Genomic DNA, 17,365 nt, shown 5'->3' with positions numbered 1-17,365 from the left:
TCATTCCACAACGCCCAGATTGCAACTCGACGGTATTGAAGCGCCGCCTAGTGGACGGCGATAGTACTTCAGTTTGGTCACCGCTTACGACGGTCTATTTATACCGGAGAAATTATAACTAACCTATAAAGGTGAATATTTCTCAATAAGAGCAGGAGTACACATAGGTTTGTCAAATATGCTTCTGGTGAAACTATACTACAGTACCTATAACCGAGGTAGTATTATTGTCATTTTTATCTGAACAAATAAGTAATTTTCCTTTGGACAAACAAAAATGGTCAAAGGAAACTCAATTGGTTGCAAAAACCTTTATTCCAGCTGCCACAAAGCATAATCATAGTAAGAATTCTTAAGCTGTAAGAGATCTTAATATCTCTATCGTCATTAAATTCTAAAAGAGACTATTTTAAGACATTTAAATTCTATTAAGAGAGGCCATTACTTTAATAGGCTACCCTATATGATGATCTTCAGTTTGCCAGCTAATCACAATTAGTAACCAAACTCAGAATAGTGACTCTTCTAGGATGATACAATCCTGGCAAACTTATTCATAGGGATAAAAACCTTAAGCAATGTGAACACTAATAATTATAGTTTCTATCAAAGAAAAAATGCAAACTACACATCAGAAACTACTTGCTTATTGACTAAGAAATAAGGAACCATATTGCCCAGCTAGATAGTACAGAAATGTAATTGCGTATAAGAAAGGACTTAAATGCTAAGTAATTTAAAGACTTGTGATAGTTTCTATCAAAAGGAAAATTAAAATCTAAATTCACTTATTGATATATATTAGCATCTAATTGCCACTTGATTATGAAGTAAGGAACAACATTGGCCAGGGCTTCTTTGAGCAAGACTATACCAAAACTTTAGTAAGGTAAATGAATTTCTGTTAGATTGTTCTTATAAAAAGACAGAAGTTTCATGATGTTGGACAGGTCTTTCTTCAAATAGGTGTAGTCTAAATCAGATTGCAAAATAATATAAAATATACCTAGTACAGTTGATATATTTAGATTAAAGCACACTAAAAATAACATAGCGCTTAATAGTCGAAGGTAAAATTAAATGAGTAACAGTTACATGTATGATACTATGTAATTAAGATCCTAATGAATAAGGAAACTAAGTAGTGATTAATATATATATATAATGCTTAGCAGATAATACGCATGTTAAAAGCAAGGCATTTTTTGTTAGGGGGGGGGGGTAACAAAAGGGAATCACATTCAGCCATTGATGTTGTCTATGGCAGGACCCTGAGGCCCAGGACGTTGACCTGGTCAGCACCCGCTGGGCCGATGACCTCTGCCACCTGGGGAGAAATGTAAAAGTTAACATAGGATTGGAAAAAGAACTGGACGTTTATGCTTTTTCTACCATAAAACATTTATTTACTCTTTTGAACCCTAAGTCTTTTATCATGATAATGCTTTCACATGAGAAGGAAGCAACATCCAACAATCTTGATACATGAAGATCTTTACATCCGTCTACCCATCTGTCTGTCCATCCATTTGTTAATGTATTTGTCCATTCATTAACCAATTCATCCCTCCATCTATTTATCCATCCATCCATCCATCCATCCATCCATCCATCCATCCATCCATCCATCCATCCATCCATCCATCCATCCATCCATCCATCCATCCATCCATCCATCCATCCAATCAGTCAGCCACTCACCCATAAGGTCATCCATCTACCAATCCATCCATCCATTCATCCATCAATCCATCCATCCATCCATCCATGCATCCATGCATCCATCCATCCATGCATCCATCCATCCATGCATCCATCCATCCATCCATCCATCCATGCATCCATCCATCCATGCATCCATCCATCCATCCATCCATCCATCCATGCATGCATGCATGCATGCATGCATCCATCCATCCATCCATCCATCCATCCATGCATCCATCCATCAATCCATGCATGCATCCATCCATCCATCCATCCATCCATCCATCCATCCATCCATCCATCCATCCATCCATCCACCCACCCATCCATCCATTACTTTATCAATACACTCACCCACTAACCCATCAGTTTGTTTATTGATTCATTCATCTTTTTCTTCATTCATTCATTCATTCATTCATTCATTCATTCATTCATTCATTCATTCATTCATTCATCCATTCATTCATTCATTCATTCATTCATTCATTCATGTGATATATACATGTGACACTCACATCCTGCTCAATCTTAGCCTTGAGTGCCTGGTACTCAGCAGAGTCTCCCAGGTCTGTCACATCCTCACTGATGTCCATGGAGGCAATCTGCACAGTGCCAACTGTGAAAGCATATTGTATTACTTTAAAGAAAATCTAACTAATGATGAAGCTGAAATTACAAAGATGAACCAAAAAAAAGGTTATAACTTATTACTTAACATTACTTCTTATAATATTAAAGCTCCTCTACTAAATAAACAAGCATCTTTCAAAACAAACCAAATAAAGTTAACCTCTTTGATATGTCAATGAAGCTTAGACATCCAGGTAATAAGATATGCCAAATAGCAATTACTCAAGCAACTGGATATGATTTTGGAAACGGTCAGACGTTTCAGATAGAATCCACTACCTTCCGTCAGTGTCACTCAGTTGCTTGCATAATTGCTATTTGGCTTGACCACTTTGGTTCTGAATACCTGACAGACCAGGCCAGAGTGCTGATGGATTAAACATTGATGTACAACATTAAACATTAACCTACCGTTATATCCATTGAATTAAAAAAAGGGTATTCAGGGATATAAAGTCAACAGTGTTTTCAAACTACAAAAATGTACAATGTATTGAAAATGGTGCCATTTAAAACCAGTGGCTTGCTTTCCTAAATGAACAAATATTCGTTAGCCCTTGGATAAAAGTTAACTAGAGTTAACTCTCATTTTGTGCAATGTAATCTTGGCTCAGAATGGTGTGGAGCAATAACTATGTTGCTGGTCATGAAACGACACTCACTTCTGTTCTGTCAAAACTTTCACACAAAAGCCAAACTTACTGGTGCAAATCTCATCTGCCAGTGCGCCACGCAGGTCTTTCAGGGCAGCGAAGCTTGCTGCAGCATAGCTGGTGTTAGCGGTGGTTGCTATGGCAGCCAGTTCTGCAGGAACGGTGGCGTTCCCGACTCCGATGGCGTACAGGATGAGACCGGATCTCCTGGCTTTGCTTGCAGCAGAGGCCACTTCATCCAGGGATTCACCGCCTGTGGGTGTAAAAAGAACAGTACCTTCTCGTTAACTGAATCATTTCTGTGATTAATATGCCACCAACAGAGCTTGTCTCCTGATGCAGGACTGTCTCCAGCTTAAATTCTTTCTGTCCTTTTCATTGTTTGGAAGCCAATGTTGTTGCTTTTCCTTGTAACATCTGTCATTTAAGCTGATGAAAGCACACTTTTATCAATTTCATATAACGTTACTGAATTTCAGATTTTTTTGTGTTGAAATTGTTTATGTCCCAACAAGCAAATTTTTGTCTCAGGATGAAGGGCCAGGTCCTGAAAACATTCTTACTCCATGATGTAAGACTTTAGAAGCTGCACTTTTGATGACTCATATACATGTACATCATCCTTCATTCAGTGTAGTAAGCTGGACACAGATGATCATTCCTGTTAGGACTGCATCATCAATTGATATCTTACAATAAAACTAAACTATCTGCTCTTTATTATGAGAGCCTGAAGTCAGTTTTATTTAGAGATATCTTTGTTTGTATTTGAACTAAAAACGAGACAAAATGTTGCCTAAATGCAAGTACTTCATGAAGAGATTACATTTAGAAACATTTAGTCACTGATAAGGAGTATTGAAGATGTACTGTGCTTTAAAATGTCCTTGTTGTTGAAATGATAAATAAATGCCTTTCATGCTGAAATGGCAATGTCCTTGGTGCTGAAATGTTCTGAAGTTAGAATTACCCCGATTGAAATCTTATCATAAGACGTAAAACACATGTTCAAAGGATTCACCACTGGTGTGCATTTAATTCATAAATGGCAGTTTCAGGTAATAAGAATAATATTATATCAAAATGGAAGGAATCAAATTGCCTAATATGCAAGTCGCGAACCTTTATATACACTTACCTGTGATGATTATGGCTACACTAGGAATGGACCTGCGGGCTCCATTCCTACCAGAGAACCCGTAGGTAGCCATATAGCGGATAGCCTGTCCCAGGTTCCTGTCTCCTCCCATGTACTCTGTGTCTGCTATAGCATCCTGTACATCCTGGTCTGTTTCATACGTGTCCAGGGCAAACTCCTGGCGGGGCTCGGTTCCGTACTGGAACACCGTCACCCGACTGTTGTCCTGTCCGATGTCAAACTCATTCAGGAAGAGTTTGGCAAACGACTTCTCTGCCTCGAAGTCATCCGAACTCACACCGTCAGAACCATCCAACAGTATGGCAATGTCCAGAGGGGTGAAACACCCAGCATCTGGAAGAAAGAGGATGACATATTATAAAAGTCACTCTGAGAACAAGTTTTGTCACTTTTGTATTGCACTTGTTGTCTCCAGATGATGCTATATATTAGATATATGAGCTACCAGTAGCATTGCAGACCGCCCAATCTTTAAGACCCTTCAAAAATGGACTTTTCCTGTTATTGTGGAACAGGTCATGTGGTTTGGGAGTTTGGTAATTACCCTTTTTTAAAAATCTCCAAGCAGATATGAGGTTATGTTTTCTTTAATGTAGAAAAGCTGTCATGGGAGATGAATTCCTAAACAGATGATAGACAGTCTTCCTAGCACATTGCATTGGTCGACAGTGCAAGTGTTATGATAAGTACATACTTTGTCCAGTTTAGCTATCAGTAATATCAGGGCTTCGTTTTCTTTCTTGTTCCTCATTATTTGTCTGTCTGGGACTGTCCATATCATCGGCATGATATTTATCATATTGTTGCAACTGATGCGGCAGAAAGCATAAATACGTCACAGAGTACGTTACCTACGGTCACTTGTTGTTTGTAAGAACTGTCTGTTGAGAAGTACAATGTACAAGAAGACTAGTTGTGTACCCAGGGAATGAATGGAGGTTCTTGATCAAGTCTCAAAGTAAAGACTACGACATTTGCATAGCCTTGTAATATAGATAGCAAAGTTGAGCTTACCAAACTCTTCAATAGTTGTCCTCAGAGGATCCACGGGCAGAGTGTCCAGGAGACCACCAGACACAGCTGTGGCAAAGGTTGTCTGCATCTCTTCCAGAGCAGACGGTTGGATCACGAATTGGGCATGCGCGATGATCAGGTTAGGCCTGGGGAATGGCAAGAGAAAAAATACAACCCTAAGAATTCTAAAAACTGCCAATATTGAGTATCTTGGGTATACGGATATATGATCTGTGTGCCGCACCTGGTTATAACAAGGATAGAGTATTCATTGAAATAAAACATGCATTGCGTGTTCATGTAGCGTGGAAAAGCTAGAAGTTAGGGGGGTCGTCCTTGTCCACAGGCTTTAGCTCGGAAGTTGTGGCACTGAGAGTATGTAATCTGAAACTCTGGCACCATATAGGTCAAGTTTTTGTAAGAAAGATGGTTGAATTTTTGATTAGTAAAAAATAAAGTGTGATTATACCATGCCATGCCAAGTATACAAAATAAACTGATAACTTTCATTGATTTTTGATAGCCGTCAATAACAATTGAAACTACTCAGCAATTCTAAATTGTTGTTTTGTTAAGAACTAACTTACAATGGAATTCTATGTACTAGCTTGTATCTTATACATGTAGACTGGTAGATAGGATCATACTTACAGTGGATTGAACTGCAATACTTCAATAGCATACAGGCCTTGAACACTGACGAAGATGTTGAAAAGCTGGAAGACAAAAACACTTTACCGTATATTCTCGAATAAAGTACGCACCCCAATTAAAGTACGCAACCCTGATTTTGGACAAGTCTTAGACAGATCTTTGGGACTGAAAGGTAAAATGGAAAAACTCAAATAAAGTACGCACCCCTTCTCCACCAATTTTGAACAGACCTTTAACTAAATAAATTCGAATTGATGATGTTTTCCCCAGGTCATTTTGCATAAAATAACCTGGGTTTACACTGTCATTGTCTCTATAAACTTGTAAATTGCCTACTGCAAATTATAAAAATCACTGAGAACTGGTAGAAGAAATCAGGCAAAACCAGTTGTACAAGTCAAAGTCACTAACTCAAAAGGATTGTTTGCAAATGCCACTCTTATGTAAATCATGTTCAGACAATTTCTTTGTTTCATGTTTAGACAACTTCAAGACAACAACAATGTGCATGTTTTGAAACATTACTAGAAGTGTAGCTCCACCTTGCTGTATCTTAGGCTTTTTTTTACCATTAATCTGTGCAGTAACCTCAAATAAAGTACGCACCCCAACTTTGGCAACAACCTGTAGCACCTTTTCAATTTTGAAAAGTTAAAAAAGTGCGTACTTTATTCGAGAATATACGGTAGTTCAGATGTTTGATAACATAGCTGCATACAAAGCTATTTCTTTACTGGACAAAGAGATTCTGGACAACCTATTCTCTCATTACTGTGGGCATTCAATGAAAAAAAATCAGTCATTTGCAAAATTTTGTCACAAGAAAAAAACTGGAAACTTACTGCTACTTCCATCTGTTGCACCAGGCTGATGAAGACAGTTGAAGTTGGGTCCAGCAGTGGTGCAGTGAAGGTGCCAATGTAAGCAATGGTGGCATGGATGGTCGAAAAGCCTGGAAAATACAAAATGAGTAAATCAGACACTTCTTGTCGTCTATCAAGTATTGATGAGTCACGGCTTTGACTCAGAAGCATTACATACATCTAAGTCAATGGCGTAAACAGTCATGTATCATGTAATTCAATTTTGGAACAAACTGCACAAAAATTAAGTCATGTAATTCATACGGATGACGAATGCAGCTACAGGACTCTTCAAAGACTGTAGAGGCAGAACACAGTGGATGATGATGAATTCATATGGATGAACAACTCTTTAACTTTGCAATCTTAAGTGACCATCGTACTTAAATCAGCAAGAGAACTATAAAAATCTATCGTAATAATTTTTAATTCACCTTTACCCGTGACCGTGATCTATATCCGCTGTATTTAGGGATAGCATTTAGTCAATGGATTGTGGTTTCAAACTTCAACATTTAGAAAATATTGCAATTTGAAACCAGCATCTGTGGACTTGATATCTATATGTACCCTGTTTCTGGATAAATTGGATATAGGTTACCCCGTGGATAAAGGTGATCTATCATTACGAAAATCATTGAGAACATGGAGGTAAGAGACACTGTACCTTCTGTTGCAACTTGAATGCCAGCAGCATTAACAGTGAATGATCCAAGGCTTCCAGACTGCAGGTCGGTCTGGATGGTGGAGGTCACCATACTCTGGGCAAAGACTGCTGTTACAAGGCGCAGCACTATGGTCACACCATTGGTCCTGAGTGTACAATTAAAAGAAGAACATTATAAATTTGATAATTATGATGATTTGAGAATAAGTTCATTGTACATCAGCAAGAGTATAGTCAGCAATCATCACTCTATAACATGACATGAGTCTGCTCTATACATGAAAGTGATGAATAGAGGATTTTTTTTTGCATATAGTTGAGATTAATGCAGTTTAATGATCATGGTGATGATACATGAAAAACAATACAAAAACAACAGAGGCCACTGTCGTGTGTCATAAACAGTGCTTTTGATGTGTGTACAAAAGAGTATTTAGAAACATGTGAAACAATTGTTAAACAACAAAATCAAATGCATCAAATTGTTTACACCATGTACCAAAAGTACGGATTGACATTACCAAAAGATGAGTGAAACACTTACGAAGGTCTAATTGCCACAATCTGGTAGCTCTGGAATCCAGACACACCCTGCAACGTTCTTGTAGCCTATCAAATCAAACCAACCATATGATTATTTTGACACAGATAATAGCTTGGTCTCAAAATTCTGGAAGTTTTAAGATACCTCTAGTAAAATGAAATAAATTTAAAGGAGTAGAATACTGGTCTATCTCAGACTAATGGAAAGAACGCTATCCTGGAGTATGAAGTTCTACTTAAAGTTAAACTCACCCAGCCTGCAATGACAGCACTGAAGGTTGAATATTCCACTGAGAGGGGGTTGAGCAGCTCTGCATTGAAGGTCTGACCGGTGATCGGAATTTGGACAAAGACCTCAACTCCAGCTAAAACAGATCAATGAGGTTAGGAAATGGATTAGTTTCAAACACACATCATTCTCATTCCTATCTTGCATCATGACTGTGAATTTAGAAATGAAAGCACGTGACTTGTAACATAAGAAGACACCACTCTTTTCATTAACACTGGTTATTCCGCTTGTTTCAAGACAGAATACGTGCTTGTATAATTTTAAGGCTAAAAAATACTATGCATCTAGAAAGACAGTCATGTATTATGAGCGGACAATGTTAAACCTTTGCTATGTGCTTGAATGTATGAACTAACAGTATTCCTTGTCTTATTATCCACAGTCATCGGTCATAAAAATCCCTGCATGTAGAACGGTTACCCAACAATGACAATCCAATAGATTACATAATGTACTAGTATATGGCCGCAAGAATTTGGAAACTAGCAGAATAACTTGCAAGTATATCCAGACACATTAGGTCTTTGCCCCATGTACACTGCATATTTTACTCGTTTGTAAATGTCTGTAGTTGTTTATGCTCATATCCATGGTGTTAATAGGCATACAGACATTAATCATGATCAGTTTAAAGTCTACACTTGACAATTGCATCATAGAAATCATGCTTACTTTGGCAAACCTGGTCTGGGAGTGTATTCCCCACGCTCTGCAATCCACTAAAGTCGGTCACGTTGACAACCTTATCATCTGAGCTGGCAATATCCCTCAGCTCCTGGTAGTCCACCGAACCTCCAATCCCTACTGCGTACAAAACGATGCCCTCTTTCCCAGCATTCAGTGCAGGTCGCACAACATCATCAGACGACCTGCCATCAGTGACGACAATTGCAACCTTACTGACTCCCGCACGGGCGCCGTTCTTGCCCGAGAAGGCATTATTTGCGAGATACCTCAAGGCTTTCCCTGTGTTGGTACCACCCTGGAGGTAGTTGATACTGGAGATTGCCTGTTGGAGAGATGCTGCGTCTTGATGGTCGTTCAGGAGGATCTCTGACTGGGGCTGGTTGCTGTACTGAATGACACCAATCTGGGTCTGGGTGGGTCCGATGTTGAAGCGAGTCACAGCCTGGAGAAGAAAATAATATAATATAATATAATATAATATTATATAGAATGAAATGCTAATCAAATGCATATCGAAAGTTGAAAAAGACCTTCGTTGTTTAGTAAAATAACCAAGCATGGGTTAATGTTTACATGTAGAATGAAATGCTTAACACATATGGAATGTTGAAAAAAGGCTTTCATTGTTTAGTAAAATAACCTAGCATCAATAAAATAAATGTTACATTAGACTGACAAGTAACACTAGTTCACCATTATCCACAAGGTAACCTATATCCGTTGCTAAAACGTTGGTTTTAAGTTGCAATACCTTACAAATCTGCAACTATGCAAAATTACAACCTCCATCCATCGATTTGACATCCCTAAAGTACCATTTTTAAGAAAAATGGATACCTACGGATGAAGGTGAACAAGTGCTACTTGAATACAAATCAGCAGTGCTGTTGAAATATCACAGGTAGAGGTAATACAGACTGTTACTATCATAATGATAGTCTGTGTAATAAGTTTATTGCAGCAGCAAAGTACAGGACACTGATATTACTAATAATAACCCTGAAATTTGTCTACCTTGCTGACAAATGTCTTTATCCTCTCAAAGTTGTCAGTTCCGATGCTACCAGATCCATCCAGCACAAAGATGATATCCAGCTGATTTGGGCAGGTGGGCTCTGAGAACAGAAAGGGATGGCAACTTTATGAATACCTAGGCTTGTAAATTCCTGCAACTTGTGACACTTAGACCACATAAGTTGATATCAATAAGGGTATGGTTGTGTAGTTAACTTGTCATTGTGTAGAATTTTGCCACCTTTCCTCTTATTCAGCACTTCAGTAATTAGCATTATCATATAAATCATATTGCTAAATGTAATTTCTGCTATTTTGGTTACCATACATGATTATCAAATGTTCCTCATTTGCTTTGTGATACACAGATTACAATGGGATTGAATATCTGGAAATCAAAGGACCAAAAATGCATGTAATGACCAATGATATGGCATGACCACGAACAAGGTCTTGTTAAGATATCAACAATCACAAGACCGAAAAAGAGGAAATAGCATGTTACCATATAGTAAATGTACTCACCGTCAATAAATATATATCATGTTCTGAGTTTGTGAAAGTTTAATAACTTCAACTACGAAAAAAGTACATGTAATGTCTTTGGTGATGGCTATAACGATGTTCATGAGAAATGTTACCTGTTGTGGCGATAGAACCAGAGACAACAGTTAGAGTTCCATATGAGCCAGACTGGATGGCAGCATCAAAGTTTTGGATGAAGGTAGTTTGAACTGATGTCTTCACCATGATGAGCAGCACAACATAGGTGGTGGTGGCAATGGAGCTGTAAAGAAAGAGGAAATAATTTGAAGACAACCAAGTGATGGGCAACAGGCAGTGTGTTTCTTGCTATGCTCCTATGAAAACAAACAAGTATAACAATTTATATCTATAATATTACATATCATATAAAGATCAATCATTTGCAACCATCAAGAAATAAGTTTATTGGAAATAAGGACTATGTTTTTTAAAGAGGACATAAATTTGATTTTCCCCTCGCTGGAATACCATATGTTTAGAAATGTTGATTACATTTCAAACTTGAGGTTAAAGAATTCAATACTTACCCTGCACTGAATTGAACAATGCTGACAGACAGTGCCTCTTGAAATTCGTTGAATGTCTGAAAGCATAGTTGCAAAAAAAAAGATGCAAGTTTGAAGGATCAGGCCTATGATAGTACTGTTATCTTTCAACTTAAACATTTTGTATGAATAGTGTGAACACCCTTTGTTTAAAATGTAAATGTATATTATATGTAAGCCAATTTAATGATAATTAAGTAATGACAGCTATATATTCATGATTTTGTAAAGTATTTCATACATAACATTGTGTAAAAGTGTCCAATCAGAGTACACCTTCTAAAGAACATGGAAAAAGTGAGCTTACGCTGACTTGTAGACTGGTACTGAGTGTCTGGAAGGTAACACTTGATTGGTCCATGAGTTCACCATTGAATGACTCTTGTACTTCCATTGATACATACAAACCCACAGTATCTGAAAAGGCAAAGTACATCATTTTCAAAGATGGTTAATAACAATACATACTTAAAAACCAAAGCTCTCCTAATACTCTCCAAAAGGGCTTCTCACATGATTGCAATTGATAATCTCTTCCTAATGTGCAATGATTATGCCATTAGCACTTCTTTATTGCTATGAATGAAATATTAAATTAAATATGACTCAACATGTAGCTGAATCAATAAACTTTGAGTAAATGGAGTAAAAGGAGTTAATGACATTTTCTTTTCTTCACCTATTATGAACTAAGTCAATACATGGCAGATTCTGATGACATATGATTATTACATTAGACCAGATAAAAAATTAGACACATTACCTCAATGCCTTCATTTACCTGTAAGTAAGACATGAAAGGTCTGATGTTGGCTATTTAATTTAAGGATAACAATACCTGTTGGTGCAACTTCAATTGTTGCTGGGTCAATGGTCAGGGGTCCAAAAGAGGCTGGTAGTGAGGCAATGGACTGTGTCACCGAGTCTGATGCCCAAAGACCAGCTATTCCCTGGCAGTAAACAACTACTCCAGAAGTCCTGTGAACACAAGATGACGTTATTGAATTATAATCATAATTTACGTGTTTTTCTTCTTCAGATTTACCCTGGGGCACCCACCCCAAATTACAGATCTACAAACAATGGGTATGATGTTGTGGGGGACCTGCGGTGACATAGGTTATCTGGCACCTAAGACCCCTTGCTGCAGTCATATGTCTCCAACGTCATGATCACATCCCAGAGGTTGCTGAGTGGGATTGCGCCCCCTGGTGGAATCGCCCGGGATTACACCCCAGAGAGAATGGCTCCCTTATCGGTCCCAGGGTGCCTTGCGCCGCAGTGAACTCTAGAGAGGGCCTCTCGGCCAAACACAACCAGAGGGTAAACCACGATCTCCCCTCACCCACCCACCTATCCCTACCCTGCCTCTGTTCTCTCTACAGCCTGGGTTCATGGGCCCATCAGAGTTTTCCATTCGGTGCTTCTCCCATTAAAATCTGAATCCGGCCAAAGCTTTGTGTGGTGTCTGATTGGTGTAATCAGTCCACGGATTAACTCTGTCAGCCGGAAATTTGGGTAAGTCCTTTAACTCCCTTGTGTGTTGAGCATTAAAGTTCGGTTATTTCCTAATATCATTTACTAACACAGATGAACGTCATTCAAACATGTAAGATTGCCAAGGCTGTCTGCTTTAGCAGGACTGAACAGATATGGTATATAACTGGGAGGGTTTACAACACAGCGGGACTTATGTGTCATGAAAGCTTAAGACAAAACGTCTTCTCGTGCAATGAGAAGCAAATACTAACGCAGGTACAAAGTTGATCACTTGGATGATATTCAGTCCAGCAACATTGCCCAAGGTTTGAGTGACCTGCAAACAAAAACAAAAGCCTTCTAGGTTACATTGTAAATTGTAAGATATGTTGTAAAGTAACACGAGGGACGTGCAGCACTGCTATTTACATGTATTCTTTGTAATCTGCAAAAATCAAGTATGATATGCTGCAGAAAGGATGGCATCGCATCCTTTAGTATTCATTTGGCAGATTTAATCAGATTAAGTGTTGAAACAATTATCTTCCAGTATTGAACATTACTATCAATTTTCTTCGAACAATGACTGTTTATTAAAGGTAGAGAACGTACCTGCAAATTTTCGATGTCTGTCAGTACATCTTGGACGCGGAGAATGGTCTAGTCTCGTATTCTCTCACGAGATTGAGACTAGACCATTCTCCGCGTCCAAGATGTACTGACAGACATCGAAAATTTGGAGGTACGTTCTCTACCTTTAATAAACAGTCATTGTTCGAAGAAAGTTGATAGTAACTTAAACATACGTGACTGATGAACCTCTTCAACAGTATTGAACATGTATTAGAAAATGGTGATTACACCATAGCAAGGGTCAGAGGAATTCTAAAAAGTAAGGAGACAGTCCGAGTATGATCATGGAATGAAGCAAATGATCCAACGTAACTGTCAATGGTGCAGTACTTTTACTGAATACATGTTTCTGTACTAAGCAATGTGACTGTAAATATTCTAAGCACAGAACAGAACATAAAGTCTGTAGTCAACACCAGACAGAAAAACTAAAACTTGTTTTCAGAAAAATAACATTGACCTGACAAATGCTTACAGAGTATGTAATGTATTTGATGTTATATATTGGATGCTAAAGGTAGACGAATATCTCAGAACATACTCACCCCTACATTGACCTGCTGGACAAGTGTCACATATGCCGATGAGTCCGCATTGAGGAGATCATTGGTAAATGTCACAGATGTGATGGAAAGACTGATGAAGAGCTGGGCACCTTTGCCAACTAAATGAGAAGTCAAATGGAAATGATATTACATAATCATGATTATTGTCCTTGCATGAGTGCAGTTTATATAATTTATGCTCGCGACAAATAAGAAGAAAATTCAATTTCAACTGAAAAAAAAGTGTTTACATCATGGAAGCTTCAAACAGACGATGGTGTGTCCAATGGCGTTTTCATTTGTCATGGAGACCGATATGTTTTGTTTGCATCTAAAATTATGTCATAACGAAAGATCTGCCATGCGACTTACCTTCACAAACTTGTTGTGGTAGAGTGGTTGCCAAGTCTGTCAGGCGGTTAAAGTCAGAAACCACGATGACATTTTCAGAAGTCCCGGCAATAGAGAGGAGTTGATCATTGTCCAGGTTGCTACCAATCCCAACTGCATAGGTGACAATTTGTGCCTTACGCATCCTTTGTGCTGGGTTTGACACTTCATCATTAGAGACCCCATCCGTGATCACGATTGCCACTTGCACAACATCAGGACGAGCTCCGTTGTTGGGAGAGAAACCAAACTTCCTTGTGTAATCAAGAGCTTGTCCGGTAAGGGTGCCCCCACCCATGTATCTGAGGGTAAAGATTGAAATTTATCGAAACGAGTTATTGTCAATTACAGCTACGAGTACGTGAGAATGAATAAGATTTTCAATGTGCCCTTAAAAATGCAATCATCTATTTAACATTTCTCCGTGTGTCATCAATATATCAACATCTTTCAATAGTAACGTCAATTTTAAAATAATTCCATGATTAGTATTTTATTATGTGAGTCATCCGATAGGTCATTATATACATACCAAAAATCATAATAATCCATTTTCAAGTTATTCTTGTCCAACGTTTTGATCGGCCTTGCAGCACCCCGCCCCCCAAACGCTAGTTGGTCCAAACTTGGCATTTACTCTCGGTTCCAAGAGCTATCTACCACTCAAAATCACGACCTCAATATGTCCAGAACACGACATATTTAAAAACGGAATTTCCGCTCCAGTACCTTAGAAAGCCGCTAGGGGCCCATTATCAAACTGGATCTTCGTTTTGCCACTGTACAGACCTACCAAATACCAGGATACATCAAAGATTTCTCGAGTTATGCTGTTGACAAGCAGACACAGACACACAAAGACAGAAAAACACGCTCAAATATAACCTAAATGTAAGGTAACCATAAATAATTATACATGTAGTTATTTAATACATACTCGATGTCAGCAATGGCTTGCTGTAAGCTGTCCACATCGCTGTATGCATCAAGGCTGATCTCCATTCGCTGGGTGTTAGCATACTGGATTATACCAACACGGGTCTGGCTGGGACTGATGCTGAAATCCGCCACTATCTTCTGAACAATGGTTTTCATACTCTCAAAGTTCTCTTCACCAACACTACCCGTGCCATCCAGAACAAAAACAAGGTCCATAGCGGCTGGACATGGTGGGGCTGGAAGAAAGATAATGAATGTAATTTAAGATGGAAAGAAAGGACTCAATTGAAAAATCAGTAACTCAAGCAACTGTATATGATTTTGGATGTCGGACGTTTCAGTTAACTTCTATCAATGTCTGACCGTTTCCAAAATCGTATCAAGTTCCTTGAGTGACTGCTTTTTGGCATATTTCATTACCTGGATGTCTAACCTTCATAAACAATATAATTGTTTGATGCAATATTCAAAACTTTCTTATCTACTCGTAATTGACTAGGATAAGGTTACCGTAGTACATTGTACAACTGAACAAAATAATGCAATCTACGTACGGGTATCTCCAATGTCTGTTGATATAACAGGCAAATTTCCAAGCAGTACACCAGGCGCTGTGATGTTAACAATTTGGGAAGTAGTGGCTGCTGTGTTGTCACCAACAGCAACAACACCGATGGTCACGGAAGTGCTAGTTGCAGAGAGGCTAAAACGCAACATGGAACAATATTAATACCTCTTCCAATCTTATTAAGACCACACTGACTTAATTTTATGACTGACATCTGTGTGTGCATTGATTTTCACCTATTATAGAAACACTGTGGCCACATGTGGCCCAATAGCATTCCTAGTCGATCAGTATTTTATTCTTGCCGCCCCAGGATCTGCTCTAAGGGGGCACATGGTCAGGGCATGGGGTCACAGCACCTTTGCTCCCCACTGAATGATTCCTTTTACGTAAGAATGGCGATAGAACATTTTGAAATGGTGACTTTTTTCTATTAGCATCTTTTAAAAGAGGATAAAAGGATCGCTCCTACTGTAACAGTAGTATTAGAGCTGAACATAGAAAACACCAAGCCTGTGAAAGAATGAGCTGGATGTTTAGTCCTGAGGTTAAGAAGCATTTTTTTGCTGGATTTTACTTTTTTTTTTTTGGCCGTCTCGCATTTGTCTTGGGGTCTCCAGAGGACGTCATATATAAAATCAAGTCATTATGGCCTACTGTGTTGTAATAAACTCTGTCCCTACGTGCTTGGATTGGGATGCTTCTAATGGCATAAAAGATAAGATAGTTTTACATCAAAGCCCGAATGACTGTAGCGACTTGGTTTTAACAGTGCAGGCCCGAGTTCTTCTGCAACCGAGGTAGTGCGTGGACAGAAAATTACGAAAGGCTTCTGAGGGTCTATGTTTGAGTTTACATTTCTCATTAATTACTGCGAAATGACATTAAGCGCTAACAAGGCTGAAAAGCGTAGGGAATAGAGTTTTTTTGGTGTAAATTTTGTGTTTCGGCCCCAGCCTCGTTTCCGGATATCCTGACGCCTTGAATGTAAAGAGGCTACCTGACCCGGGTTGACCACTGAGGTGCTGTGTAAGCAAAGTTGCAATGTCGCGCACCGTGGATGATTAAAAACAGTAGTACTGAAATTTTCTTTAAAAAGGCTGCATTACTCGCAAGGTTGTTCTAATTTTGCACGACAGAATCGTGTTTGCTGAAAAATATTTTAGTGGGTTCTATCCAGAGCGAATAATTGATTGGCAATAAAGCTGCATTAAGCAACACATTCAATCTTACCCTGGGGCCACCGACGTGATGGACACCGACTGGATGTCTGCTGGGTTGGCAGCAAAGACTTGCAGGACCTGAAAAAGATGTCAAGGCTCGTGACTAGTACAATGGCCTCCGAGAAGAATCAAGCTTCTATCTTTGCGCTGACTGTCCGTCATTGAGAAGCGAGCACATTTCTTTCTGTCACCAACGGGGAAAGAAGGACATGGAAAAGGATTTCAGCAGTAAACGTTGCTAAACAGAAGAAAACCTACCGCATTTTCGATAGTGACGCTCAAGTCGATGTAGGCTTGTGATGACGTATCTTGAAGGTCAACGGTGTAGTCAAGAGTCAACTCCACCGTGACAATGACGGTTCTTCTTGTGGCTGCAGCAAGTACATAATTTATAAAGGCAATGACCAACATCTTAGTAAAATGTAGCAAGTAGACTTCTGACCTTCGGATTTACTCTGATACGTCTATGTCGTAGGAGGACCGTCTGAAATGGATTGAACGGTAGAGAAAACAAGTTTGGCCAAGCCAAGTGTACTTACCAGCAGACACAACGGTAGTTTCCGCAGGAACAATGGTCAAGTCTCCCAAGTTCACCTGTAGAGTCTGGAAGG

The 17,365-nt window shown here is 38.9% G+C and overlaps 1 protein-coding gene across 1 annotated transcript in view; it reads right to left on the bottom strand.

Annotated features, from left to right (window-relative positions):
* Window positions 1-296: 296 nt before the first annotated feature.
* The window catches only part of LOC118427037, a 31,249-nt gene continuing 14,180 nt past the window's right edge, over window positions 297-17,365 (bottom strand). The window contains exons 26-46 of the mRNA XM_035836675.1: window positions 15,518-15,666; window positions 14,962-15,199; window positions 14,007-14,326; window positions 13,635-13,753; window positions 12,729-12,793; window positions 11,816-11,955; window positions 11,285-11,394; window positions 10,960-11,015; window positions 10,528-10,673; window positions 9,887-9,987; window positions 8,858-9,314; window positions 8,146-8,258; window positions 7,895-7,959; window positions 7,351-7,496; window positions 6,663-6,772; window positions 5,818-5,882; window positions 5,167-5,312; window positions 4,132-4,485; window positions 3,043-3,246; window positions 2,226-2,326; window positions 297-1,327 (exon numbers count right to left, since the gene is read on the bottom strand). Of these exons, the coding sequence (XP_035692568.1) occupies window positions 1,259-1,327; window positions 2,226-2,326; window positions 3,043-3,246; window positions 4,132-4,485; window positions 5,167-5,312; window positions 5,818-5,882; window positions 6,663-6,772; window positions 7,351-7,496; window positions 7,895-7,959; window positions 8,146-8,258; window positions 8,858-9,314; window positions 9,887-9,987; window positions 10,528-10,673; window positions 10,960-11,015; window positions 11,285-11,394; window positions 11,816-11,955; window positions 12,729-12,793; window positions 13,635-13,753; window positions 14,007-14,326; window positions 14,962-15,199; window positions 15,518-15,666 (3,274 nt within the window). The 3' untranslated portion in view covers window positions 297-1,258. The remainder of the gene's footprint in view (window positions 1,328-2,225; window positions 2,327-3,042; window positions 3,247-4,131; window positions 4,486-5,166; window positions 5,313-5,817; window positions 5,883-6,662; window positions 6,773-7,350; window positions 7,497-7,894; window positions 7,960-8,145; window positions 8,259-8,857; window positions 9,315-9,886; window positions 9,988-10,527; window positions 10,674-10,959; window positions 11,016-11,284; window positions 11,395-11,815; window positions 11,956-12,728; window positions 12,794-13,634; window positions 13,754-14,006; window positions 14,327-14,961; window positions 15,200-15,517; window positions 15,667-17,365) is intronic.

Source organism: Branchiostoma floridae, chromosome 12, assembly GCF_000003815.2.
Source record: "Branchiostoma floridae strain S238N-H82 chromosome 12, Bfl_VNyyK, whole genome shotgun sequence".
NCBI lineage: Eukaryota > Metazoa > Chordata > Leptocardii > Amphioxiformes > Branchiostomatidae > Branchiostoma > Branchiostoma floridae.
Note: the sequence above shows the minus strand (reverse complement) of the source record. Positions and strands in the feature narration are given on the sequence as shown.